This window comes from Leucoraja erinacea, chromosome 1 (genome assembly GCF_028641065.1).
Source record: "Leucoraja erinacea ecotype New England chromosome 1, Leri_hhj_1, whole genome shotgun sequence".
NCBI lineage: Eukaryota > Metazoa > Chordata > Chondrichthyes > Rajiformes > Rajidae > Leucoraja > Leucoraja erinaceus.
This window is the reverse complement of record NC_073377.1, coordinates 109983039-110009575: the sequence shown is the minus strand read 5'-3', so window position 1 is coordinate 110009575 and position 26537 is coordinate 109983039. Positions and strand designations below refer to the sequence as shown.

Here is a 26537-nt window from a genome sequence, read left to right as displayed (position 1 = left end):
CATTGCTCCATTTCGGGACATGAGAATAAAACACTCTTTTCTCTTGACATGTTCTATATTCTACCTGCATCACCAGTCTATGCAACTTAAAATCGAAAAGTGTGCACATCCACTGTTCTCTCCATGACTGAGCCCACTGTCTGAACCTTAGATAGACACAATGCTGAAGTAACCCAGCAGGTCAGGCAGCATCTCTGGAGAAAAGGAATAGGTGACGTTTCAGGGTCGGAACCCATCTTCAGGCTGAAAGATAGAGAAGGCCAGAACAAAACAGGGCCAACAGCATATGACCTGAAGAAGGGTGGAGTCCATAACAGCCGGCCCTGTTTTGTTCTGACCTTCTCTACTGTTCAGCCTAAAGAAGGGTTCTGACCAGAAACCTCACTTATCCATGTTCTCCAGAGATGCTGCCTGACCCGCTGAGTGACTCCAGCACATTGTGTCTATCTTCAGTGTAAACCAGCTTCTGATGTTCCTTCTTACACATTGTGTTGCCACTTACGATTGCATCTGGCACCAGCCAAGCTTTCCAGTGGGCTGCACACCTTTGTCAGTGTTCAGACATTATATTACGAATGATATCTCATCCATCCAGCGAGCGCTGCAGTGTGGCCAACAGCGGATAACTAAGGAGCTAGACTTGGGTGCGAAATGATTGAAAGGACTGGGAAGAAATACATAATCGTGAGCCGCAGCTTCGGGTACATTTCCGAGTTGTTGCAAAAGGTTTTCCAGCGTTAGAGTCCACAGGCAATCTAGCCCGCTGAAATACTGTATGTTGGGAACGGCGCGACAACAGAATGCCCCTCGACACTGCTGTCACCGTGTGATTTATTGGAAGCTTCAAGCTACCTATTCGAAGTGGAGGAGATGAGGGATCTCTGCAGCGTGTTAAACCGTGAAAGTGCACCGTCAAAAATAGGAAAATTCCACAGAGTAGATTTTTTAACTTGCAGATGACTCGCTTTTAATTTGGTTTTGAGGGCTACATGACCTTGGTGACCAGGACTGGAAAACTGCTTCAAATAAATTTAGCCTGTTAGTTTTGTTAAGTTTAGTTTATTATTCTCACGTGTACCGAGAAACAGATAAAAGCGTTTTTATTGTGTGCAATCCAGACAGCGAAAGGACTACCATCCACAGTGTACAGGTACAGGATAATGGGAATAACGTTTAGTGCAAGATAGAGTACAGTTAAGTCCGATTAAAGATAGTCTGAGGGTTCCCAATAAGATCAATGGAAGGTAAGGACCGCTCTCTAGCTGGTGATAGGATAGTTCGGCTAAAGGGCCTGTCCGTCTTTCATGACCTAATTCACGACCTCTGCCGAGTTTGCCCTTGACTCATACTCGCACAGCATGGTCGTCACGGGGTTGTAGGAGGTCGTAGGAGGCCATAGGAGGTCGTAGGTAGGTCATAGCAGGCCGTGATGCGAGTCGTAGGTACTCGTGGCATCAAGTAGGTCGGGGCGTTTTTCTAGCCTGATGAAAAATGTCCATGAGTAAATAAGGTCGTGAATTAGGTCGTGAAAGTGGGATACGCCCTTAACTAATAACAGCTGGGAAGAAACTGTCCCTGAATCTAGAGGTGTGCGTTTTCACACAAGGTGAACACAGAAGAGGGGAGTGGATTGATGGGAGAATGTGTGGAGTTAAGGGCCAGTCCCACTTTCACGACCTAATTCACAACCTTTTTTACTCGTGGACATTCTTCATCAGGCTAGAAAAAAAACCCCGACCTACTTGATGCCACGAGTACCTACGACTAGCATCATGGCCTGCTACGACCTACCTACAACCTCCTACGAACTCGTGACGAGTATGAGTCAAGGGCAAACTCGGCAGAGGTCGTGAATTAGGTTGTGAAAGTGGGACAGGCCCTTAAGTGACAGAGGTTGAAGGTGAAAAGGAGACAGAGGAGATTCAGAAAAAGAGAAGAGTGAAATGTAAAGGCAGATGGAGGGATATATGTAGAAGGGTACAGAAGGGGGTGGAAAGTAGTGGGTATGAGGGAAAAATAGGGACACACTAGATTGGGGGGCACAGGAAAGAGAGAGAAATTTGTGGGGGGAGGAGTTACTTCAAAAATTCTGTTTTTATACCAATAGGTTTGGTTTAGTTCAGTTTACAGCATGGAAATAGGCCCTTTGTCCCACCGATTCTACGCCAACTATTGATGACCCGTTCACACTAGTTCTATGTTATCCCACTTTCTAATCTACTCCTATACACTAGGGGGAAACTTACAGAGCCCAATCGACCTACAAAACCGGGGCACCTGGAGGAATCCCACGTGGTCACAGGGAGAAGGTGCAAACTCCACACAGATAGCACCCGATGTCAGAATCAAACCCGGGTCTCAGGAGTTGTGAGGCACCAGAGTGACGGAGCATGGGGAGGAGGGGGGTTGGGACACAAAAGAGAGAGGGGGGACGATGGAAGTGGTGTTGGTGTGTTGCTTAAAATTAGAGGATCCAATATTCTTACTGCTGGTTTGTAAACCACTCAAGCAGAATATGAGGTGCTGTTCCTCGAGTTTGTGTGTGGTTTCACTCTGGCAGTGGAGGAGGTTCATCTGCAACATATGGAGATTCATAAGCTTGCAGTTGAGTACACAGTCTCAGTGGCACAACGGGTAGAGTTGCTGCCTCACAGCGCCAGAGACGCGGGTTCAATCCTGACTACGGGTGCTGTCTGTACAGAGTTTGTGCGTGAGTTTTTTCCGGATGCTCCGGTTTCCTCTCGCACTCCAAAGACGTGCAGGTGTGCAGGCAAATTGCCCCGAGAGTGTAGGATAGAACTAGTGTATGGGGTGATCAAAGGTCAGTGTGGACTCAGTGGGCTGAAGGGCCTGTTTCCATGCTGTAGCTCTAAACTAACCTAATTTAAACTCAGTAAGAGAGGCAAGTGTTTTATTGTCCTGTGTCCTGAAACGGAACAATGAAATTCTTCCTTGCAGCAGCACAACAGATATGTAAAAATGGCACTCAGAAGGCACCATAAAAAAACAACAAAAAGTTGAATGTAGTTGGTCCAATGCCTTACTACTCTCCATGGCCCCATGACATAATGACAGCAGCTTGAACAATGATTAGATCTCTCCATAAAACATTTTTTTTAGAATGCTTGCTATTATTTAACTCCTGTGGGTCATATAACCTTATCAAGTGCAGTGTTAAATCAATAGTGTCTCCAAGTTCTTTAAAACACAGACTTCATGAAGGATGAATCATTCTGCGATCAGTGAATTTTATTCCCTAGTACACCACAGGCACATGCAATGGAACAATGTAGGTGGAGTCAAATATTTTGTGGTGAAGGAACAGAGATCAGGCAGATCGACGAAAGACTGATTTAAATAATTGATTTGGTAATGGTGGAACAGAGAATGGCACGGTAGCACTGCTGCTGCCTCACAGCGCCAGAGACACAGGTTCAATCCTGACCTTGGATGCTACCTGTGTGTGGAGTGTGACCATTCTCCCTGTGACCGCATGGGTCTCCTCCAGGTGCTCTAGTTTCCTCTCATGTCCAAAGATAAGTTAGTACGTTTATTGGCCAAGTATTCACATACAAGGAATTTGCCTTGGTGCTCCGCCCACAAACAACAACATGACATACAGTGACAGTCACGAATGACTCAGAAAACACTAAACATTAATAACAATAAAACATTAATGATAAAACACCATTGATCAAGCATGTGAACCAACACAATATGTGAGGGTTTGTAGGGTAATTTGCCCTCTGTAAATTGCCCCTAATGTGTAGGGAGTGGATGAGAAAGCTGCACCGATTTCTCCCCTTCCACCTTTGTTATATCCTCTGGCTTCAAATTCATACTTCTTCTATTCTTACCTCACACCTTTTGTCTTTTCATCTCTAGCCTTGGCCCAACCATCTGCCTGTCAACACCCCTCACCCTCTCATCTATATCCACCTATCACTCACCAGGTTTTGTCGTGTAGCCACATCTCTTCCAGCTCCGCCACCCTCCCCCCCACCCCCCGATCATCATAAGCAGTTTGAACAGTCCCTATCCATGTTCCCCAGAGATGCTTCCTGACCCTCTGAGTTACTCCAGCACTTTGTGTCTTACCATGTTCACAGTATTTTTCTTATAGTTAAACTCTCTTACTTTTTTATTTTTTTTTATTTTGTACGAATTTATTGACATTTAATCTATTCAATTAGTTTAATCAATCTCTGTAAAGCACTTTGGTTCAAAGTGATTTTGTTTAAAAGTGCTATATAAATAAATATTATTATTATTATTATTATTATTATTATTACTTCTCCTAGCGGTGAAGTGGTCGAGTTGCCGCCTTACAGCCCCAGAGACCCAAGTTCAATCATGACCACGGGTACTGTCTGCACGGAGTTTGTACATCCTCCCTGTAACCACGTGGGTCTTTTCTGGATGCTCAGGTTTAGAAACATAGAAAATAGGTGCAGGAGTAGGCCATTCGGCCCTTCGAGCCTGCACCGCTATTCAATATGATCATGGCTGATCATCCAACTCAGTATCCTGTACCTGCCTTCTCTCCATACCCCCTGATCCCTTTAGCCACAGGGTTACATCTAACTCCTTCTTAAATATAGCCAATGAACTGGCCTCAACTACCTCCTGTAGCAGAGAATTCCACAGATTCACCACTCTGTGTAAAAAATGTTTTTCTCATCTCGGTCCCTCTTATCCTTAAACTGTGACCCCTTGTTCTGGACTTCCCCAACATCGGGAATAATCTTCCTGCATCTAGCCTGTCCAACCCCTTAAGAATTTTGTCCTCCCACACTCCAAAGACGTACAGGTTTGTAGGTTAATTGGCTTTGGTAAAAATTGTAAATTGTCCCTAGGGTGTAGGATAGTGTTAGTGTACGGTGTGACCGCTGGTCGGCGAGGATTCGGTGGGCCAAAAGGCCTGTTTCCATGCTGTATCTCTAAACCATGTGCTCTAGAGATGCTGCCTGACCCGCTGAGTTAAGTTTAGTTTAGTTTAGAGATACAGTGTGGAAACAGGCCCTTTGGCCCACTGAGTCCATGCCAACAAGCAATCTCCATACTTCAACACTATCCGACACACTCGAGACAATTTATAATTTTATCAAGCCTATTGGCTACGAACTTGCAAATCTTTGGAGTGTGGGAGGAATCCGGAGTACCCGGAGAAAACCCACGCAGGTCACGGAGAGAAAGCACAACTTCTATTCAGACAACAGCTGTGGTCAGGATTGTACCGAGGCCTCTGGTGCTGTAAGGCAGCAACTCTACTGCTGCTACACCGTGCCACCCTCAAAGTTACTCCAGCACTTTGTGTCTTTCCATGTTCATGGTATTTTTCTTCTAGTTAAACATTCTACAACATTCGCTTCAATCGAATTACTGCTCTCCACAGTGCTTCAGTATCATTTTTGGGATGACCAAGATCGGAGTGCGTGCAGTATTTCAATTCCAGCTCAGCACAAGGTTTTATATAAATTTATCATTTTCTCCTTGCGATTGAAATCTACTCATGTTGCGATGAGTTTGCCAGTATGGATTTTCTGCAGAGTTCACACCGCGAACCTTGTTAATTCACAGACGAGAGCGCTACACAGCAACACAGCGGGAACGCTTTGAGAGGCCGGATATCTGTTTGTGGCATCTCCACACACTTAAAAAAAAAACCTCCAACATTTAAAGCAGAAAAGGATTCTTGCTTCCGATTAATCTTTGCAAGAAACTGGATGTTGTGCTGTGCTACCTTTCAGGGTGGATGTTCAGTTTAGCTTAGTTTAGCTTAGTTTAGGAAACAGGCCCTTCAGCCCACCGTGTCCACTCCGGCAGGCAATCACCCGTTCACACTAGCTCTTTGTTACCCCACTCCCAATAAACGAGGGGCAATTTACAGAGCACAGATTAACCTACAAATCCGCACGTCTTTGGAATGTGCGAGAAAACCCGACCACACAGCCACGGGGAGAATGTATAAACTCCTCATAGACAACACCCAAGGTTGTGATCGAACCTGGATCTCTGCCGCTGCAGGCAGAGGCTCTACCGCTGTGGCACTGTGGAATTAAGCCAAGGTCTCATCTGGTTATACAGACATTAATTAATTCATTCAACATTTCAGACCAACGTTGACTAAAATGCCCTCCTGAGCTGCACCCTTTAGCCCATGTCTCTCTAACCTTATATTTCAATCTCTATCTTCCTTCTTTATCATATTCCACAATTTGCACATTTTTGTGTTCTCCAGCCTTGGTCACAATCTCCATCCATTTCTCCCCCACCCATCTCCTCTGCCAATCTACCGCTCATCATCTGCATCCACCCATCAGGAGCCTGATCTTGCCCCACTCCCTTCCCTTGCCTCCTTCGACCCGCTTTCCCCATTGATGCCATTGGTCTACAAGAAGGGCACTAACCCAAACATTTAAAGAGAAGATTTACAAGGATGTTGCCAAGACTCGAGTTGGTTGGCAGCGCGACTCACTGTTGCAGCGGCCCCTACAGCCTATCTGTCTTTTTTTTAATTTTTTATCTAGTTAAATGTAGTTATTTGTGTTTTTTAATAGTGTTTTTAACTGTGTATATGTGGGGGGAAGGGGGAAACTTTGTAAAAATCTCTTCCCTGTACGGGAGACCCAACCTTTTTCCTGTCGGGTCTCCGTTGTCGTTGGGGCCTAGCGCCGTGGAGCGGTCTCCAGCCTGAACGACCTCGAGGCTCCAGTCACAGAGCCTGCGGAGCTGCGGACTACTCACCATCGTGGGGCTGGCCGGCATCGGAGTGTGGGGAGTGGTGGTGACTCGCTGCTGCGGCCCGACCACGTTGCTCGGAGGCTCCAGCTGCAGCTGCAGGTCCGGTGGACTGTCGGGACATTGGGAGCTCGCGGGTGGAGAGACCGCTTTCCGGAGCTCCCGCAACGCGTCTTCTGCGGGGTTGGAACAACCCGGAGCGGGGCCGTACATCACCCGGCGCGGCTTCATGGCCATGGGACATTCCAGCGCCCGCCGGGGGCTCCAACTTTGTGACATTTAGACCGGGAGCGGGGCCGTACATCGTCCCACGGCCTAAAATGGCCGTGGGACTTATCATCGCCCGCCTGGGGCTTGGACATCGGGAGAGAAATGGAAAACAGGGAGAGAAAAGACTTTGCCTTCCATCACAGTGGGTTCACTGTGATGGATGTTTTTGTAAATTGAATTGTGTGCATGTCTGTATGATATTGTCTTTGTTTGTATGGCTGTGGAAACGCAGTTTCGTTTGAGCCTCAATGAGGTTCAAATGACATGTAATAAATATTGATTGATTGAAATATTGATTGATTGATATTGATTGCAAGGTCGAGCAGGTTCTGACTTTATTCCTTGGAGCACAGAAAAGAAGGAGTGATCTAATGGAGGCATTCAAAATAAAGAGAGGAATAGATTGGGTAGATGCACCGAGTATCTTGCCCAGAGTAGGGGAATCGAGAACAGGAGGACATAGGTTTAAGGTGAGGGGGAAAAGATTTAATAGAAACCCGAGGGGTAACATTTTTCCACAAAGGACGATGGGTGAATAGAATGAGCTGCCGGAGGAAGTACAGTACTTGAGACAGGTACTATCACAACGTTTAAACATCATTTGGACAGATACATGGATAGGACAGGTTTATAGGGATAGGGGCCAAAAACTATATGGGCTCGCTATGTCTGTGCCGATCATGATACCAGTTTATTGTCACGTGTCCCGAGGTACTGTGAGAAGCTTTTGTTGCATGCTAACCAGTCAGTAGAAAGATTTTCCGTGATTACAAGCGAACCACTCACAGTGTACCGATACAGGTTAAAGGGAATAATGTTTAGTGCAAGATAATTCTTGTAAAGTCTGATTAAAGATAGACTGAGAGTCTCCAATGAGGTAAATGGTAGCTCAGGCCTGTTCTCTAGCTGTTGATGGAATGGCTCAGTTGCCTGATAAAAGCTGGGAAGTATCTGTAGGTGTGTGTTTTCACACTTCTGTACCTCTTGCCTACAACAAGTGGGTGGTGGGTATATGGAGCGAGCTGCCAGAGGAGGTAGTTGAGGCAGATACTATAGTGACATTTAAAAGACATTTGATCAGGTACATGGGTGGGAAAGGTTTGAGGGGAATGGGCCAAACACGGGCAGGAGGGACTTGTGTAGATGGGGCATCTTGTCAGTGTGGGCAAGTTGGGCAAATTAACCTATTTCAATGCTGTGTAACAATGGCTACTTCCTGTGGCAACCCATTCCATATACCCACAACTCCCCATGTGAAAAATACTTGACCCGTAGATCACCTTTAAGCCTTTGCCCCCCACACACCTTAAACTGATAAAGGAAACAAGAAAAAATAGAATGATAAAGAAATGAATGAATAGAAGATTGGTTGGCAGAGGAGGTGTAGCTGGAATAAGAATCTGAAGTCTACTAAGAAGTTTGTTTTATCTCTGAATTATCTCAGATCAACCTGAAACATTAACTCTGTTTCTCTCGACAGATGCGGCTGGACAAGCTGAGTTCTTCCATTTCAGATTTTCAGAAACTGCAGCATTTTTAAAGAAAAACATTGGGGAATAAAACGTCCTAATAGAAGCTTTTGTGGACACTGGATCAAAATTATTATATTATGGAAAGGAATTGTTTAAATAACTGATGTAGAAATCTTATTTTATTTAGTTTAATTAATACAGTGTGGAAACAGACCCTTCGGCCCACCGTGTCAGTGCTGACCAACAATCACACGTACGCTAGTTCTACGTCAGACCACTTATGCATCCTACGTATTAGGGGCAATTTATCAAAGCCAATTAACCTACAAACTTGCTTGTCTTTGTAATGTGGGAGGAAACTGAAGCACCGGGAGAAAACCTACACGGTCACATGGAGAACGTGCATACTCTGTACAGACAGCACCCATAGACTGGATCGAAGTGGGGTCTCTGGCACCGCTGCACCTCTGATAAGCCCCAAGCGCAGGATTTAAAATGAAAGCAAGGGAATAACAGCACCTCATTTTCCCCTTTGGAATCTCACCACCCAATGGTATGAACATTGAATTGTCCAATTTTGGATAATTCCCTGAAACCCTCCCCTCTTTCCCTTGCTCCCTCCAAACACATGCAAACATATCTCTCCAACCACCATCCATCACCCAGTCACCCTGCTCCGTTCCTGTCCTTCCCACATTCATCTCCTACTCCCAAGTCCCACATTTCTCCTTTGTCTCCTCGCTCCCTCCTTCCCCCGCCTTCCTCTCCCCGGCTTTACATTTCACTTCTCCTTTTCTCTCCTTATCTGACACCCTTTTGACTCCTTTTCACCACTAGCCTGTCACATACTCCACTTGTTCCAATTGAACCCCCCCCCCTCCCCTCCTCCCCACCTATGTCCACCTCTCTGCTTTCCACCCTGGTCCCATTGGGCTCATATCCCTCTAACCCTATATTACATTCAGCATGTTCAACACTACCTGTCCATTCCCTCCACAGATGCTGCCTGACCTGCTGAGTTCCTCCAGCATTTAGTCATTTGTTCAAGCGAATTAAAGTAATTGAATTGATTATTCTGAGAACCATAAAAAGGTGTATTGGGCCAAGTTACAGCCAAGTGTTAAAACGTCATAATTCCAGAGAGAAATCTTAACTCATTGCAATGGATAACCGTTGGTTCCGGCAATTGCTCAAGACTCAGAGGAGAAAATTCTGATCTGATGAGAAGGCAAGAAGCAAGCTATTTTTGAGAATTGGCAGAGAATGTGCATAGTCTGTTCTATACCACTGCACAGGCAAAATTACCACTGGGAATTTCTGTTTTATTCATCGTTTAGGATATACGGGCAACTTGCGCTTTACATGTTTGATTGATGCATTTTTGAATTAGTGCTCTTGTTTATTTAATACCGAGACCTAATTAAGGTGCTGTATTTTTAAAATAACGCACTCAAATTTACGCTGGTTTAAATGAATATGTTCATCTAATAAAGACGTGTTGATAAATTTTCAGGAATGTTACACCCGTGTAAAACGCAAGCTGCCTGTATTTTTAAAAACTGGCTGACAACGTTTGAAACAGATAAAACATTGTGCAAAAGCCCTAAACAAGGACGAAGTGTGATAACAAATGATAAAAAGGACTGATTTTCAAACTTTTACTTTTCAGTAACTAAATTAAATATATTTAGAGCAACAGAGTCTACGGAGAACACCTGCTCTTTGTTTAGTTCAGTTTAGTTTATTTTCACATGTCCCGAGGTACAGTGAGAAGATTTCCATGCTATCCATCCAGTCAGATTACAATCAAATCCACAGTGTACATTAAGATTAAGGGAATAACGTTTAGAGCAAGATAAAGCGCAGTAAAGTCCAATTAAAGATAGTCCAAGGGTTTTCAATGAGGTAAATGGGAGGTCAGAACTACTCTCTAGTGGTGATAGGATGGTTCAGTTAACAACCGAAGTATCCTATCCCCAACTACAGAGTGTTATTGTCGAAACAAAGAAGGGTCCCCACTCAAAACATCACCTATCCATGTTATCCAGAGATGCTGCCTGACCTGCTGAGTTACTCTAGCACGTTGTGTCTTTTCATGTTGTTAATGTCCATCCAAAAGATCTGGCCAAGTCATAGAGTCATATAGCACGGAAACAGACAACTCGTCCATGCCCCATAATGCCTCATAACATCCAACATAATGCCCCATCTAACCTAGTCTAATTTGCCCATGTTTGACCCATATCCTTCAAAGCCTTTCCTATCCATGGACCTGTCCAAATATCTTTTAAATGTTGCTACAGTAGCTGCCTCAACTACCTCCTTTGGCAACTCATTCCATGCACCCATCCTCTGAGTGAAATGTTGCCCCTCAGGCTCGTATAAAATGTTGCCCCTTTCACATTAAACCGATGTCCTCTGGCTCTTGATTCCCCTACTCTGGGTAAATTGGATGCATGCCTGTGTAAAGAATAGCACTACATCACCCTTGCTATAAAGTGCTATAATGATCATTGTTAGCAGACCTAATTGATACGAATACCTGAGTGGATCAATAAAGGCACTTTAACTGAACATCAGCCTGTGGAATAAATTAAAGGTATACAAGAGGCTCAAACTGTCTCCTTCAAGTATAAAATCTAGATGTATAAATCAAATGGACTTTAGTCCATAATAGAGAGATTTTTAAAGTTCATTTTCTGAAAATCTTCCTGGTGAAGACACAGGCAAATGATACAAGATGCTGGTTTAGCTTTTTGTATCCAAGCTTTGTCCAAGAGAGCACACTAATGCCTCCACTTTCTAAAAAGTTCAGCATGAGCCCAACAACCCACTCCAACTTCTACAGATGCGCCATGGAAAGCATTTTATCGGATTGCATCTCAGCATGGTTTGGGAACAGCTTCAGCCAAGATCGCAAGAAATTGCAGACTTGTGAACGCAGCCCGGACCATTGTACAAAACAACCTCCCTTCCATTGACTCCATCTACACCACGCTGCCTCGGCTAGGCCAGCAGCATAATCAAGGACAAGTCTCACCTCGGTCACTCCTTCTTCTCTCCTCTCCCATCAGGCAGGCGGTACAAAAGTTTGAAAATGCAAGCCTCCAGATTCAGGGACAGTTTCTTCCCAGCTGTTATCAGACAACTGAACCACCCTCGCACCAATTAGAGAGTGGTCCTGACCTCCCATCTACCTCGTTGTGCATCTTCAAACCATGTTTAATCAAACTTTACTGGACTTTATTTTGCACTAAATAATATACCCTTTATCCTGTATCTACATGCTGTGGACAGCTTGAATGTAATCATGTACAGTGTTTTTCACTGACTGGTTAGCAACAAAAAAAGCTTTTCACTGGATCTCAGTACACGGGACAATTGTAAACTAGATTAAACTAAAAGCTTCATTATTGGCATGTGTCATGTGAACTGAGGTACAGTGCGAATCACCTATTACATGCCAGGTTCTGTCCTCCCACCTCCTCTCTTCCAGCTATCTTCCCCACCACCCCAACACCCCCCCCCACCCCCATGTCTAAAGAAGGGCCTCAACCCAAAACATCACCTATCCATGATCTCCAGAGGTGGTGTCTGACCCACTGAGTTACTCTTTTTTTTTAATTTTTTGTCTAGTTAAATGTAGTTGTTTTTTTTAATACTGTTTTAACTGTGTTTATGTGGTGGACGGGGGGGGAGGGGGAAACTTTTAACATCTCTTCCCTGCACGGGAGACCCGACCTTTTTCCTGTCGGGTCTCCATTGTCGTTGGGGCCTAGCACCGTGAAGCAGCCTCCAGCCGGAACGACCTGGGGGCTCCAGTCGCAGAGTCTGCGGAGCTGCGGACTACTCACCATCGTGGGGCTGGCCGGCCTCGGAGCGTGGGGAGCGGTGGTGGCTCTCTGCTGCGGCCCGACCCCGGAGCTCTGAGGCTCCAGCTGCAGCCACAGGTCCGGTGGACTGTTATATCGGGAGCTCGCGGGTCCGGTGGGAGATCACTTTCCGGAGCTCCCGCAACGCGACTTCTCCAGCCCGTGTCGCGGGGTTGGAATGACCCGGAGCTCCAACTTTGTGACATTTAGACCTGGAGCGGGGCCGTAAATCGCCCGGTGCGGCCTAAAATGGCCGTGGGACTTACCATCGCTCGCCTGGGGCTTCAACATCGGGAGAAAAATGGAGTGCAGGGGAGAGAAAGTACTTTGCCTTCCATCACAGTGAGGAGGAGGTTCACTGTGATGGATGTTTCTGTGTCTAGTAGGAATCGTTTTTTGTTTGTATGGCTGTAGAAACAGAGTTTCGTTTGAGCCTCACTGAGGTTCAAATGACAATAAATATTGTATTGTATTGTATTGTATTGTGTTTAGGCACCACATTGTCGGCGGGACTTCCCGGGGAGGATTTTGTCTTGATTAAATGGGGGGGTGGACCACCAGTTGCCGGAAAATCGGTGGTGGGTCTGTAATATGATACATCAATATAATCAAGCCAAACACAAGTACAACAAGTACACAAGCACTCTACCTGAGTGAAGAGGAAGATACAGTGCAGAATATAGTTCTGAGGATTGTAGCGTCACACTTCCAGAGAAAATGTCTAATTTCTGCAGTCGGGTGCACCAGTTTCATCCCACACTCCAAAGACACTCAGGTTTGTAGGTTAATTACAAAAAGTTGGAGTAACTCAGAGGGTCATATAGCATCTCTGGAGATAAGGAATAGGTGACGTTTCGGGTTGAGACCCTTCCTAAGACTGGCCAGTCTGAAGAAGGGTTCTCGACCTGAAACGTCACCTATTCCATAGGCAGGTTTCCCGACGGGCTGCGGCTGTGGACTGGGAATGCGGCCGGAGGCCTTCATCGAAGCACCGCGGTCTCGATGCCTCCCAGATAAAAGCCCCGGTCGGTGCCCAGCTGGGGCCTTGCGGGTCGGAGTCCGGGTCGGTGGAGCATAAACTAACCTATGCAGATTGGCTGCTGTGTTGCAATAGCAATTCAGAAGGCAAATACTATGTTGGCCTTCATGGGAAGAGGATATAATGGTAAAGGGCCCAGGTGCGATGTTACCTGGAGTAACATGTACAGATCAGCTCTCCTGAAATAAGGAGTGGCAGATGGGTTCGCAGGTTGACACTCCCTTTGACCTATGACCAAAGATTAAGTTGACTAGACCTTTGCTTACCTGAGATTAATACATAGAACAGTACCACTCAGGGACATGCCCATCAGCCCATTAAGTCTGAAGTCAATAAACCTACATGTCTTTGGAGGAAACCAGAGCACTCAGAGAAAAACCCACGTGGTCAAAGGGAGAATGTACGAACTCCGTACAGACAGCACCCTTAGTCAGGATCGAACTTGGGTCTCCGGTGCTGGAAGGCAGCATCTCTAACACTGTGCCATTCTGCTGCCACTATTGTATCTGCTTCCAACACCACCCTTGGCAGCACTTTCCAGGCACCCTTCGCCCTTCTCATTACTTTATATATTTCTATCAGGTCACCCCTCGATCTCCAGCGCTCCAGAGAAAACAATCCAAGCCTGTCCAACCTCTCCTTACACCTTCCTGACCTCCCATCTACCCCATTGGAAACCTTTGAACAATCATTAATCAGACTTTATTGGACTTAATCTTGCACTAAACAATATATCCTTTATCCTGTATCTGTACACTGTGGACGGCTTGATTGTAAACATGCACCATCTTTTTGCTGACTGGATAGCATGCAACAAAAAGGCTTTTCACTGTAATTGTTACACATTCCAATAATACACTAAACCAGTGGTTCCCAACGTGGGGCGTACGCTCCACAGGGGGGCAATTTGATTTTTAAGGGGGGCAATTGAGCGCGACTGAGGAGATCTGGGTCCAAATTTTCGATTTTTATTTTTTTGGATTTTCCATCAGGTAAACATATGTAGTTTATGTTTCAGATGTTATTTTGAGTAAATAATTTTTTTGGGGTAAAAAAGGTCTTTATTGTGTAGTTATTACATAATCACCGCGCCATTGCTCTTCATGCACGTCGCACGAAGCGCGCGAGGCCATGTTCTTTTGAAGCTTGTTTAAACCAAGGTATTGGCGTTTTTAAGCTTCTTCAGCTGAAACTGAGTTCACTTTTTAAATGATAAGAATTATATATCACCACATGGGGGGGGGGGGGCATCAGGATTTTAGAGGTGATTAGGTGGGGCATGGCCAAAAAAAGGTTGGGAACCACTGCACTAAACTAAAGTAAACTAAGGCCCTGTAATCCAGGCAGCATTCTGATAACCGTCTTCTGAACCCTCTCCATAGCCTTTACATTCTTCCTGTAGTGGCGTGACCAGAACGCACGCAATAATCCAAATCCAGCCTAAATGAAGTCTTATAGAGCTGCACCATGACTTTCTGACTCTTATATTCATTGCCCTGAAAGTATCCCTATGTCTCAGAGTATAAAATGTTTGACAATGTTCCCTTGACATCCCGAAGCACGTTATAAGTTGCTCAAAGGCTAAAAGGAATTGACAATTTCAGTGCAACAAGATTGTTTCAGAGAATCAGTAATCAAGATGGCAGCATGAATAAAGCCAGTTATTGATTGCTTGTGTTCAACTTCTGATAGGATATGTAAACATTTGCTGCTGAATGCTAACAGACCCTGGGACTTTCTTTTTATTGATTTGAACCAGCAGATTTCACCGGCCTGTAAGCCGAATGTAATACGTCAGATCTCAAAGGTGGAAGCTGGGTAACTGATCACGAGCGACCACAAACATCTTTGTTAATGCCCGTTATAACTCTATGCCACACTGCAAATTGAAAAGAGCACAACCGAGATGAGTTGATCCTGATTGTCAGATCTTTCTAAGGTCAACATAAAATCTGCCAAGGATTGAAAAATTAATTGTCAAGAGCAGCAAAGTGGCGCTTCATGGCTTCTGGACAGAATTATGAGGCATACTGGTTGAAGGAGGGGAGAGAGTGGGAAGACCAAAGTCAAGTAACATCTTTTTCTAGGTTAATTGTTTAAATTAGAGTACTTCAGTTTAGAGATACAGTGTGGAAACAGGCCCTTCGGTCCAACGAGTCCACAAACTACAATATCCTACACACTAGGGACAATTTACAATTTTACCAAGCCAATTAATCTACAAACCTATACGTCTTTGGAGTGTGAGAAGAAACCGGAGCACCCGCATATAACCCACATGGTCACAGGGAGAAGGTACAAACTCCGTACAGACAGCACCCGTAGTCAGGATCAAACCCATGTGTCTGGCGCTGTAAGGCAGCAACTCTACTACTGCGCCACTGTACTGCCCTTGGCTTCGGTACCGGTCCCACTTCGATCGCTGGAGCCGTATGGAGTTGTGCGGAACTGGTCTCGACATCGCGCGGGGCTCCGAAAAACTGGCCTTGTTCAAAATTTCCGCGCCTTAACGGCCCGCCGGCCCACAGCCGCTTCGATGCCGTACGTCACGTGTGAACTTCCCGCGGACTTTGCTCGCACTTCATGTCACTCACTCGACCTCCGCGCGGCCCCCGCTTCTGGTTAGGTCGCGCTTGCAGCATGGAGTCGCTTAGGTCGCGCTTGCCGCATGGAGTCGCATGCTTGTGGGACAGGCCCTTAAGTCACAGAGACAGGTGGCGCAATGGGCTAAGTGTTCGGCTGGCGACCGGAAGGTAGCCGGTTCGAATCCCGCTTGGAGTGCATACTGTCATTGTGTCCTTGGGCAAGACACTTCACCCACCTTTGCCTGCGTGTGAATGTGTGTGAATGTGTGTGAGTGATTGGTGGTGGTCGGACGGGCCGTAGGCCGTAGGCGATTAGCAGCCACGCTTCCGTCAGTCTGCCCCAGGGCAGCTGTGGCTACAGAAGTAACTCACCATCACCGAGTGTGACTCAGGAGTGAATGAATAATGCGATGTAAAGCGCCTTGAGTATCTAGAAAGGCGCTATATAAATCCCATCCATTATTAGAGACTGCATGGAATGTGCTGCTGCCAGTATTGGTGGTGGAAGCAGATATGTTAGGGACATTTAAAAGGCTTTTAGATGGTTTAGTTTAGATTAGTTTAATTTAGTTTAGTGTCAGGTGTACCAAGGTAAAGTGAAAAGCTTTCCTCCACAGATGCTGCCTGACCCGCACAATTCCTCCAACAGTTTGTTTTTTTGATGAATATCTTCTATTACTTTTTTATGATCCCACACAAGTCTCCCTTTCACTTAAATATATATAAAACCATTCTTTATGAATTACATTTAGCTATGCACAAATCGTTAAGAGAGTACATACGGTACGGTGGCGCAACGGTAGATTTGCTGCCTTGCAGCGTTTGTAGCGCTTGCAGCGCTGGAGACACGGGTTCGATCCCGAGTACGGGTGCTGTCGATACGTAGTTTGTACATTCTCCGCTGTGTGGGTTTTCTCCGAGAACTTCGGATTCCCCCCACACTCCAAAGACGTACAGGTTTGCAGGTTAATTGGCTTGGTATAAGTGTAAATTGTCTCTCGTGTGTGTAGGATAGTGTTAATGTGTGGGGATCGTTGATCGATGCGGACGCGGTGGGCCGATGGGCCCGTTTCCGCACTGTCTCTCTAAACTAAAGTATTACCCAGTCCATTAAAATTAGTTCAGAGTAACTAACCTGTTCATTAAAAATAGCATGATTAACTAATTAATTGACAACACAGGACAATTAATTCATCTATTATGAAAAGGACAAAGTAATTAATTTTTTTTAATGACAGAGTGCTGGTGTAACTCAGCGGGTCAGGCAGCATGTTTGCAGAACATGGATAGGTGATGTTTTGGGTTGGGACCCTTCTTCACACTGATTGCAGGGAAAGAAAGTTAGAAGAGAGAAGAGACAGGACAAAGCGTGGCTCCCCCTATAGTCATTATTACCTGCTGTACTTTGTCCTGCCCTTCTTCTCTTCTACCTTCCCTCCACTCCCCACCTCCCCCTTCCTACCACAGTCAGTCTGAAGAACGGGAACAGGGACTTCGGCCCAACACCCTCAGTGTAAAAAAACTTGTTCTGCACATCTCCTTTAAACTTTGCCCATCTCACCTTAAATGCCTTCTACTCTTTGACATTTCCACACATCTAAAGATTCTGATTGTCTGTGACGTTCGAAATTTTATAAACTTCTATCAGGTCTACTTTCAGCCTCCACAGCTCCAGTGAAAAGAATCCAAAATTATCCATCTGCCCTGCATAGCTAATTTGCTGTAATCCAGGCAGCATTCTGTTAAAGCTCTTTTGCGTACTCTCCAAGGTCACCGCATCCTTCCGCATCCGTAATGGGGCGACCAGAACCCGCACGCAATACTCCAAATGAGGCCAAACCAAAGATTTACAAAGCTGTAACGTAGAAAGTCCAAAGCTGCAACGTGACTTCACGACTGTTATACTCAACGCCCCGACAATGGCAAGCTTACCATCCTGTTCCTGCTGTCTTTATTGGAGAGTATCGAATGTCCAGGAACCTTACCTTTTGTTAAAAAAATAAACCTCATTCTGCTCCTGTTGAATGCGGCAGGTGGAATAATTCTTACCTCATAATCTCCGGGGCCAGGGGTGAAGTAATTGTCCTCTTTAAAGCGGGGTTGTCTCGACACCATTAAAGCCATTTTGGGCTTGGACTTCAGCAAAGGCTTGTATGCACCAGGTCCTGAGAAACAAAAGAACAAAGAAAGAAAATGTTAACGCTCAACAGTAGCCAGTGGAATTATATTTCTCGTACTTGGAAGAAGTCAGACATAATTCTCTTTGACATTCCTTCTCTTGAGACTCAGTATCAACCTGATTTTCCCAGTCCACCTACACATTGAGATCACTCATGACCACTGTAACATTGTTTAATTTTTTTTTAAATTCGTTTTTTTAAGAGAGTCTAGGACTAGAGGGCATTATGTACCTTTAGAAAGGCGATGAAGAGGAATTTCTTTACCAGAGGGTGGTGAATCTGTGGGATTCATTGCCACATGGCTGTGGAGGTCGTTATTGGGTATTTTTAGTGGAGATTGATAAATTCTTGATTAGTAAATGGTCAAAGGTTAAGGGGAGAAGGCAAGAGAATGGGGTTAAGAGGGAAAGATAGATTGGCCATGATTGAATGGTGTGGTAGACTTAATGGACCAAATGGCCTAATCCTGCTCCTATGACATGAACTTTTGAACATTTATGTGGCACCTTACTCATCTTTCTAAGGACATCCCAAATAACATCACAGCCAGTGAAGTGTTTATGACGAGTACTCCCTGCGGTAATGCTGCAAACTCCACTGCCAATCTGGACACAGCCAGCTCTTACAAACAGCCACACGAAAATGGCCAGTTATTACATCTTAGAAACATTCATTGAATATAGGACATAAAATAGTACAAGAGTATAGCACAGAAACAGGCCCTTTGCCCCACAATGTTCATACCAAATATGATCGCGTTAAACTAATGCAACCATAGAGTCGAACAGCATGGAAACAGGCCCTATGGCCAACTCGGCCTTGCCAAGCAAGATGCCCCATCTGCACTAAGTTGGTCTCATTGGCCCACGTTTGACCCATATCCCACAAAACGTTTCCTATCCATGTACCTCGCCGAGTATCTTTCAAATGTTGTTATAGTTCTGTTATAGTAAGCAGCATAGCAGTAGAGTTGCTGCCTTACAGCGCCACAGACCCAGGTTCGATCCTGACTACGGGTGCTGTTTGTACGGAGTTTGTACGTTCTCCCCGTGATTTGCGTCGGTTTTCTCTGGGAGCTTCGGTTTCCTCCCACATTCCAAAGACGTGCAGGTGTGTAGGTAACTTGATTATGGTAAAAATTGTAAATTGTCCCTATGTGTGTAGGATAGTATTAGTGTGCGAGGATCACTGTTTGACGTGGACTTAGTGGGCCGAAGGGCCTATTTCCGAGCTGTATCTCTAAACTAAAACGAAAACTAAACTGAAAGCCGAGTAAGTGGTCGGAACTTTCTTTCTCAAAGGGTGGTGGTGGCGCCAGGAGTTTCAAATATTTTTAAGGAAGTGGCAGATAGTTTCTTGACAAGCAAGGGGGTTAAAGGATTATTGCGGTTAGCAAGAATGCGAGAGTTGAGGTTTCAATCAAATCAACTATGATCTTATTAAGAAAATAGAATATAGAGCAGTCCACAGCCCTATAGAGCTGCAACAAAACTATTATACTCAATGCCCCAACTGATAAAGGCAAGCATACCACACACAGCACAGGAGCATTTGAAGAAACGGAAAGGAGATGACGAGGAATTTCTTCAGCCAGAGGGTGGTGAATCTGAGGAATTCATCGCCACAGCTGCGGACGCTGAGCCAATGGATATTTTTAAGACAGAGATTGACGGATTCTTAATTAGTACAGGTGCCAGGGGTTATGGAAAGAAGGCAGGAGAATGGGGTTAAGAGGGAAAGATAGATCAGTCATGATTGAATGGCAGAGTAGACTTGATGGACTAAATTACCTAATTCCGCTCCTTTAACATGACCTTATGAACTGCAGATGCTGGTTTACAACACAGATAGATACAAAATGATGGAGTAACTATGCAGGTCAGACAGCATCTCTGGAGAAAAGAAATAGGTGACGTTCGGGGTCTGAAGAAGGGTTCCGACCCGAAATATAATATTTATTTTCTTCAGAGATGCTGCCCGATCCGCTCAGTTTCACCAGCATTTTGTGCTTATCTTCTATCTACATACAATTAATTTGTATGGCTTGATGGACTGAGTGAGCAACTCCAACTCCTGATTCATGCAATTGTGAAATGAAGTCAAGTTTATTTGTCACATACACATACGAGATGTGCAGTGAAATGAAAGTGGCAATGCTCGCGGACTTTTGTGCAAAAGACAAACAACCAAACAACCAAACAAATTATAAACACAATCATAACACACATATTCTTTTACATAATAAATAATGGAAGGAAAAACGTTCAGTTGAGTTAGTCCCTGGTGAGATAGGCGTTTACAGTCCGAATGGCCTCTGGGAAGAAACTCCTTCTCAACCTCTCCGTTCTCACCGCATGGCAACGGAGGCGTTTGCCTGACCGTAGCAGCTGGAACAGTCCGTTGCAGGGGTGGAAGGGGTCTCCCATGATTTTATTTGCTCTGGAGTTGCACCTCCTGTTGTATAGTTCCTGCAGGGGGGCGAGTGAAGTTCCCATAGAGTGTTCGGCCGAACGCACTACTCTCTGCAGAGCCTTCTTGTCCTTGGCAGAGCAATTCCGAAACCAGATGGTAATATTTCCGGACAAGATGCTTTCCACCGCTGCTGCGTAGGATCCTCCACTGAAAGCATCATCCCTGCATTTACTCATGTTCATAAGTTCTTGGAGCAAAATTAGGCATTTCAGCCCATCAAGTCTACTCTACCATTCAATCATGGCTGATCTAGATTTCCCTCTCAACCCCATTCACCTGCCTTCTCCCAATAACCCTTGATGCCCATACTAATCAAGATAGTATCAATCTCTGCCTTAAAATTATTAATTGACCTGGCCCCACTGTGACAGTGTATTCCAGAGATTTACCACTCTCTGACTAAAGAAATACCTCCTCATCTCCTAAAGGTATGCCCTTTTATTCTGAATCTGTGGCCTCTGTTCCTAGACTCTCCCACTGGTGGAAACATCCTCTCCACACCCATTCTATCCAGGCCTTTCACTATTCGGTAAAGTCTCAATGAGGTACCCGCTCATCCTTCTAAAATACAGATCCATTGCTAACATCTGCCAGTTCATCCCCCCATAGGCTTCTCTTTTCTAAAGCGAGCCCCAGTCTTTGCTGGAAGATGACCTATTTGTACATTTGCCTGTTGTGCTTTGGAGAGAGAGCGAGAGACGGGAAGCACGTCCATCGCCCAACTCCCGGGGAGTTGGTGTTGGATGATCTTCAAACGTGTTGATGCAGAATCCCAGCCCACGCTGCCACCATCCACTCAAGGAAGGTTCACCCTATTAGTGAGAATCCATTTCTATGGGGAATCCCCTGCATTTCATGTCTCCAGGCCAAAAGAAAAAAAACAGGCGTAGGAAAGATGTTGGCTGATCTACGGGCTTGAGACTCCCTGGGAACTCTGCAAGAATCTACCCGTGTCAAAAATAAACTTCTTGCAGTGATCCTTTGCCTATGTGTGCACGTGGAATGTGAGAGAGTAAAGGAGGGAACTGTAACAAAAAATTGTTTTATATACACAGATATAAAGATAATATCAGGCAAAAACTCACAAAGAGACTCCTGATCAAAGGTACCAACAACATTAAAACATTGCAGAACTGGCAGGCATAAGATCAACTCATGAATCATTCATCACACATGGTCACTGTAAATATTAATAACTTGAAAATCTGTGCGCCGGCTTTTAAAAAATCTTCAAGAGTAAATAGATCAATCACTTGTGAAAATTAACCCATAACACGGGTGTTGACACAGTAGCAACTTTGCATTTATATAGCACGTTAGCTCAGTAAAATATCCCAGCGCACTTCATTAACAAGGCATTCGAGCCTGCTGAGGAAAGAGATGTGAGGTCAAAGGTTTGGACAAAGAAGATTTGAAGGAAGACATCAGAGATTGCAAGAGGCTGGAATCAAAACAAAACACAGATTGTTGGAGGAACACAACGGGTCAGGCAGCATCTGTGGAGGGAATGAAAAGGTGACATTTCGGGTCAGGACCTTTCTTCATACTGATTGTAGTGATGGGAAAAACCTGGAAAAGAGAAGTAATAAGTGGATACAAGTGAGTTGGGGGGGGGGGGTGGGGGGGTGATTCAGAGATGTGTGGAATGGAGGTAAAGAGATTTAGATTTTAGGCTTTGGAGATACAGCGTGGAAACAGACCTTTCAGCTCACTGAGTCCACGCCGACCAGCGAGCCCGGCACACTGGCACTATCCTACACATTAGGGATCATTTACAATTTTTACCGAAACCAATAAACCTACAGGTACGTCTTTGGAGTGTAGGAGGAAACCAGAGCATCCGGACAAAAACCCACGTGGTCACAGGGAGAACGAACAAACTCCGCACAGATAGCACCCGTAGCTAAGACCGAACCCAGGTCCCTGGCACTGTAAGGCACCAACTCTACTGCTGCGCCACCTGCCATCGACATGAAACATGAGAGAGTAGAAAACATAGTAGAAAACCAGTGAGAGAACAATAGAGGCATTAGCTGTAAGGAGAGATTGATTATATTTGGATTGTTTTCTCTGGAATGCCGGAGGTTGAGAGGAGACCTGATAGAAATATATATATAAAATTATGAGACAAAGAGAAGATAGGCAGACTGCACTATTTTCCCAGAATGGAAATGTCAAAGACTAGAGAGCACAGGTACGAGATGTGTTATGGAGATACATGAGAAAAGTGTTTTACATAGAGGGTGGGTGGGTGGGTGGGTGTCTGGAATGTGCTGCCAGGGGTGGTGGTGGAGGCAGATACGATAGTGGTATGTAAGAGGTTTTTAGATAAGCACATGGATATGCTGGGAATAGAGGGATATGGATCACGAGCAGGCAGAGGAAGAGCAAAGTTTAATAGGAACCTGAGGGGCAACTTTTCATTGAGAGACTGGTACATATATGAAATGAGCTGTAAAAGGAGGTTGTTGATGTAGGCACCACAACAGTATTTAAAAGACACTTGGACAGGTACAAAGATAGGAAAGATTTTGAGGGATATGGGCCAATTGCCGGTAGGCTGACTAGCTGCGATGGGGCATCTTGGTCAGCATGGGTTGAGTTGGGCTGAAGGGCCTGTTTATTACTTTATGACTCTATTACAATTGCAAGTCCATAGTAGTGCAAGATTGTGAGACTAGCTGCCAGAGGAGGTAGTTGAGGCAGGTCATTTAGTTTAGTTTAGTTTAGTTTAGTTTAGTTTAGTTTAGTTTAGTTTAGTTTAGTTTAGTTTAGTTTAGAGGTACAATGCAGAAACAGGCCCTTTTGCCCACCGAGTCAGCGTCGACAAGTGATCCCCATACTACACACACTAGGGACAATTTACATTTACACCAAGCCAACTCTACCACAGTGCTCCATACCGCTCGGATGGAGAAGCAGTTTTCCTCACCTCTATCTCAGATGGATGATCCACTACAGATGGATCCTCAGTTATGAGTTCCCAAGTTACAGACGCCATACATATAATCGAGATCCCATAATATTCCCATAACAAGGCACCACAGTGGTACAGCGGGTAGAACTGCTGCCTCACAGTGCCAGATACCCGAGTTTGATCCTGACCTCAGCTACTGACTGTCTGTTTGGAGTTTGCATGTTTGCCCTGTGACTGTGCGTGTTTCCTCCAGATGCAACAGTTTCCTCCCGCATCCCATAGACCTGCAGGTTTTTAGGCTAAAATTGCCCCCCTGCAAAATTGCCATTAATGCCCAGAGAAAGTGGGATAACATGGAACTAGTGTACAGGATTATCGATGGTCACTGTGGTCTCGACGGGCTGAAGGGCCTGTTTCCATTCTGTATCACTAAACAAAACTACAATTCAATAGACCAACATGCATACAAACATACATAGAGACATGCATGGAAACAGGCCCTTCAGCCCAACCTGCCCATGCTGACCAAGATCTTGCACTACTACAGACTTGTTTTTTTCTAATTATGGTAGTCATAGTCATAAAATAACAACACAGAAACAGGCCCTTCAGCCCAACTCGTCCATGCCAAACAAGATGTCCCATCTAAGTTGCCCACATTTGGCCCATGAACCTTTCCTATCCAAGTACTGTCCAAGTGCCATTTAAATTCTGTTATAGTATCTGCCTCAACTCTGGCATCTCACTTCATATAGCTACCATTGTATATTGGAGTTCTTGAAAGATGTGCATTTGGAAATGTTCTGAATCAAAGATTCACGAGCCAGCCTAGTTCCTACAAATGTTAAACCAGCATTCATTTTTTTTCTTTTAAAATATAAACTCACCAACATAAAAATGGAAGATACCACCACTAGTCTTTGCACTGTGATGACTGAAGATGAAAGTAGATTGAATGTGGAACACAGAGACCTGAGGTGCACTGAACAAAATAATCCCTCTCAATTTCAATGACGAGTATTAGTCTTGAAGCCTATCCCTGTGCTGGTCTTCACAAACTGGTATTACACTTGTATATTTCATATCCTTGCAGTGCCTTGGATGTGTTATCAAAGCTACAAACAGTCAGCGCTGAAACAAAACAATTTCAGACAAAGTAGCATTGTTCCAATGAAGCCATTAGTACCAAAGACAATGTCTCCTGACTAGAGGTGCTGGAGTAACTGAGCGGGTCAGGCAGCATCTCTTGAGGGCATGGATAGGTCAGAGCCTTTCTTCAAACTAGAGGTAGACAATGTCACAGATGGAGTGAGTCAAGGGAAGTTGTCCACACTAGTTAGGCACAAAGTGCCAGAGTAACTCAGTGGGTCAGGCAGCATCTCTGGAGAAAAAGGATGGGAGACATTCAGGTCGGAACCCTTCGTCAGACTGTGGGTTTCGTCAGGCTGGTGTCCCCGCTAGGATTCACTGAGTCATATAGTCATACAGCACAGACACAGTCTTTTCAGCCCAACTAATACATGTTGACTAATATGCTACCTCAATTAGTCCCATTTGCTTGCATTTAGTCCATCTTCCTCTAAATTTTTTCTGTGCATGTACCTGTCCAAATGTCTTTTTTTTTAGAAATACAGCGTGGATACAGGTCCTTTGGCTCACCGACTCCACGCCAACTATTGATCACACGTTCACATTCGTTCTACGTTATCCCACTTTCTCTATCCACTTGGAGCCATTTACAAAGATCAATTAACTTAAGGACCTGTCCCACGGGCATGCGACCTGCGACCTAAAGGGCCGGTCCCACCAGCATGCGCCTCTAGCGCGACCTAACGTGGTCGGTTGAGCCGTACGGCCTCGCGGGGCCGGTCCCACCGATTGCCGGTGCCGTATGGAGTTGTGCGGAGCTGGTCCCGACATCGCTCGGGGCTCCGAAAAACTGACCGTGTTTAAAAATTCCGCGTGGCAACGGCCTGCCGGCCAGCAGCCGCCTCGACGTTGTGTCACTCACTCGACCTCCGCGCGGCTCCCGCTTCTGGTTTGGTCGTGTTTGCCACATGCCGTACGGCTCAAGCGACCACGTTAGGTCGCGCTTGCCGCATGCAGGCGCATGCTGGTGGGACCGGCCATTTAGGTTGTGCTTGCCGCATGCAGGTCACATACCCGAGGGACAGGCCCTTCACAAACCCGCACATCTTTGGGATGTGGGAGGAAATCAGAGCACCCGGAGAAAACCCACACGATTACTGGGAGAACATGCAAATGCCACATAGAGAGGTCAGAATCTAACCCAGGACTCTGGCGCTGCGAGGTAGCAGATCTACCTTTGCGCCATTGTGCCGCCCCTTTTAAACACAGCACGCTCCATACATGTGATGTACTAGACATTCACCTCGTTCTGCTCCCCATGAAGCTCCACCTATCTTGCCCGATCTAAATCCATCAGTGTTAACCCTTTCCCATTCACATATAAAGTCAGAGATGTACAACACAGAAATAGGCCCTTTGTCCCCCCTTATTCATGCTGAACAAGTTGACATCCTGGCCTAGACCCATTTGCCTGCATTTGGCCCATATCCTTCCCAATCACATATCTGTCCAAATGTCTTTTGAAAATCATAATTATTTTGACTTCTATAGCTTCCTCTGGTAATTGTTCCAGATGCATACTAACCTCTGAATGAAAGGTTATTCCCAAGATCCCACTTAAATCTCTCCCCCCTCTCCTTGTCTATGGTTTCTCAAGAAGGATTGTGACAAAACGTCTCCAAGCGTCAGAAAAAGGGTCTTTACCCAAAACTTCATTTATCTGCGTCCAGAGATGCTGTCTGGCTTGCTGAGTTACTCCAATGTGTTCAAGAAGGAACTGCAGATGCTGGAAGATCGAAGGTACACAAAAATGCTGGAGAAACTCAGCGGGTGCAGCAGCATCTATGGAGCGAAGGAAATAGGTGACATTTCAGGCCGAAACCCTTCTTCAGACTGATGG

General features: G+C 45.3%; 1 protein-coding gene across 2 annotated transcripts in view; it reads right to left on the bottom strand.

Annotated features, from left to right (window-relative positions):
• stpg2 (sperm-tail PG-rich repeat containing 2) overlaps positions 1-26537 on the bottom strand; it is a 346945-nt gene that overhangs the window by 92835 nt on the left and 227573 nt on the right. For both annotated transcript variants that reach the window (XM_055641243.1, XM_055641250.1), the window contains exon 12: positions 18029-18144. In XM_055641243.1, coding sequence (XP_055497218.1) covers positions 18029-18144 — 116 coding nt within the window. The remainder of the gene's footprint in view (positions 1-18028; positions 18145-26537) is intronic.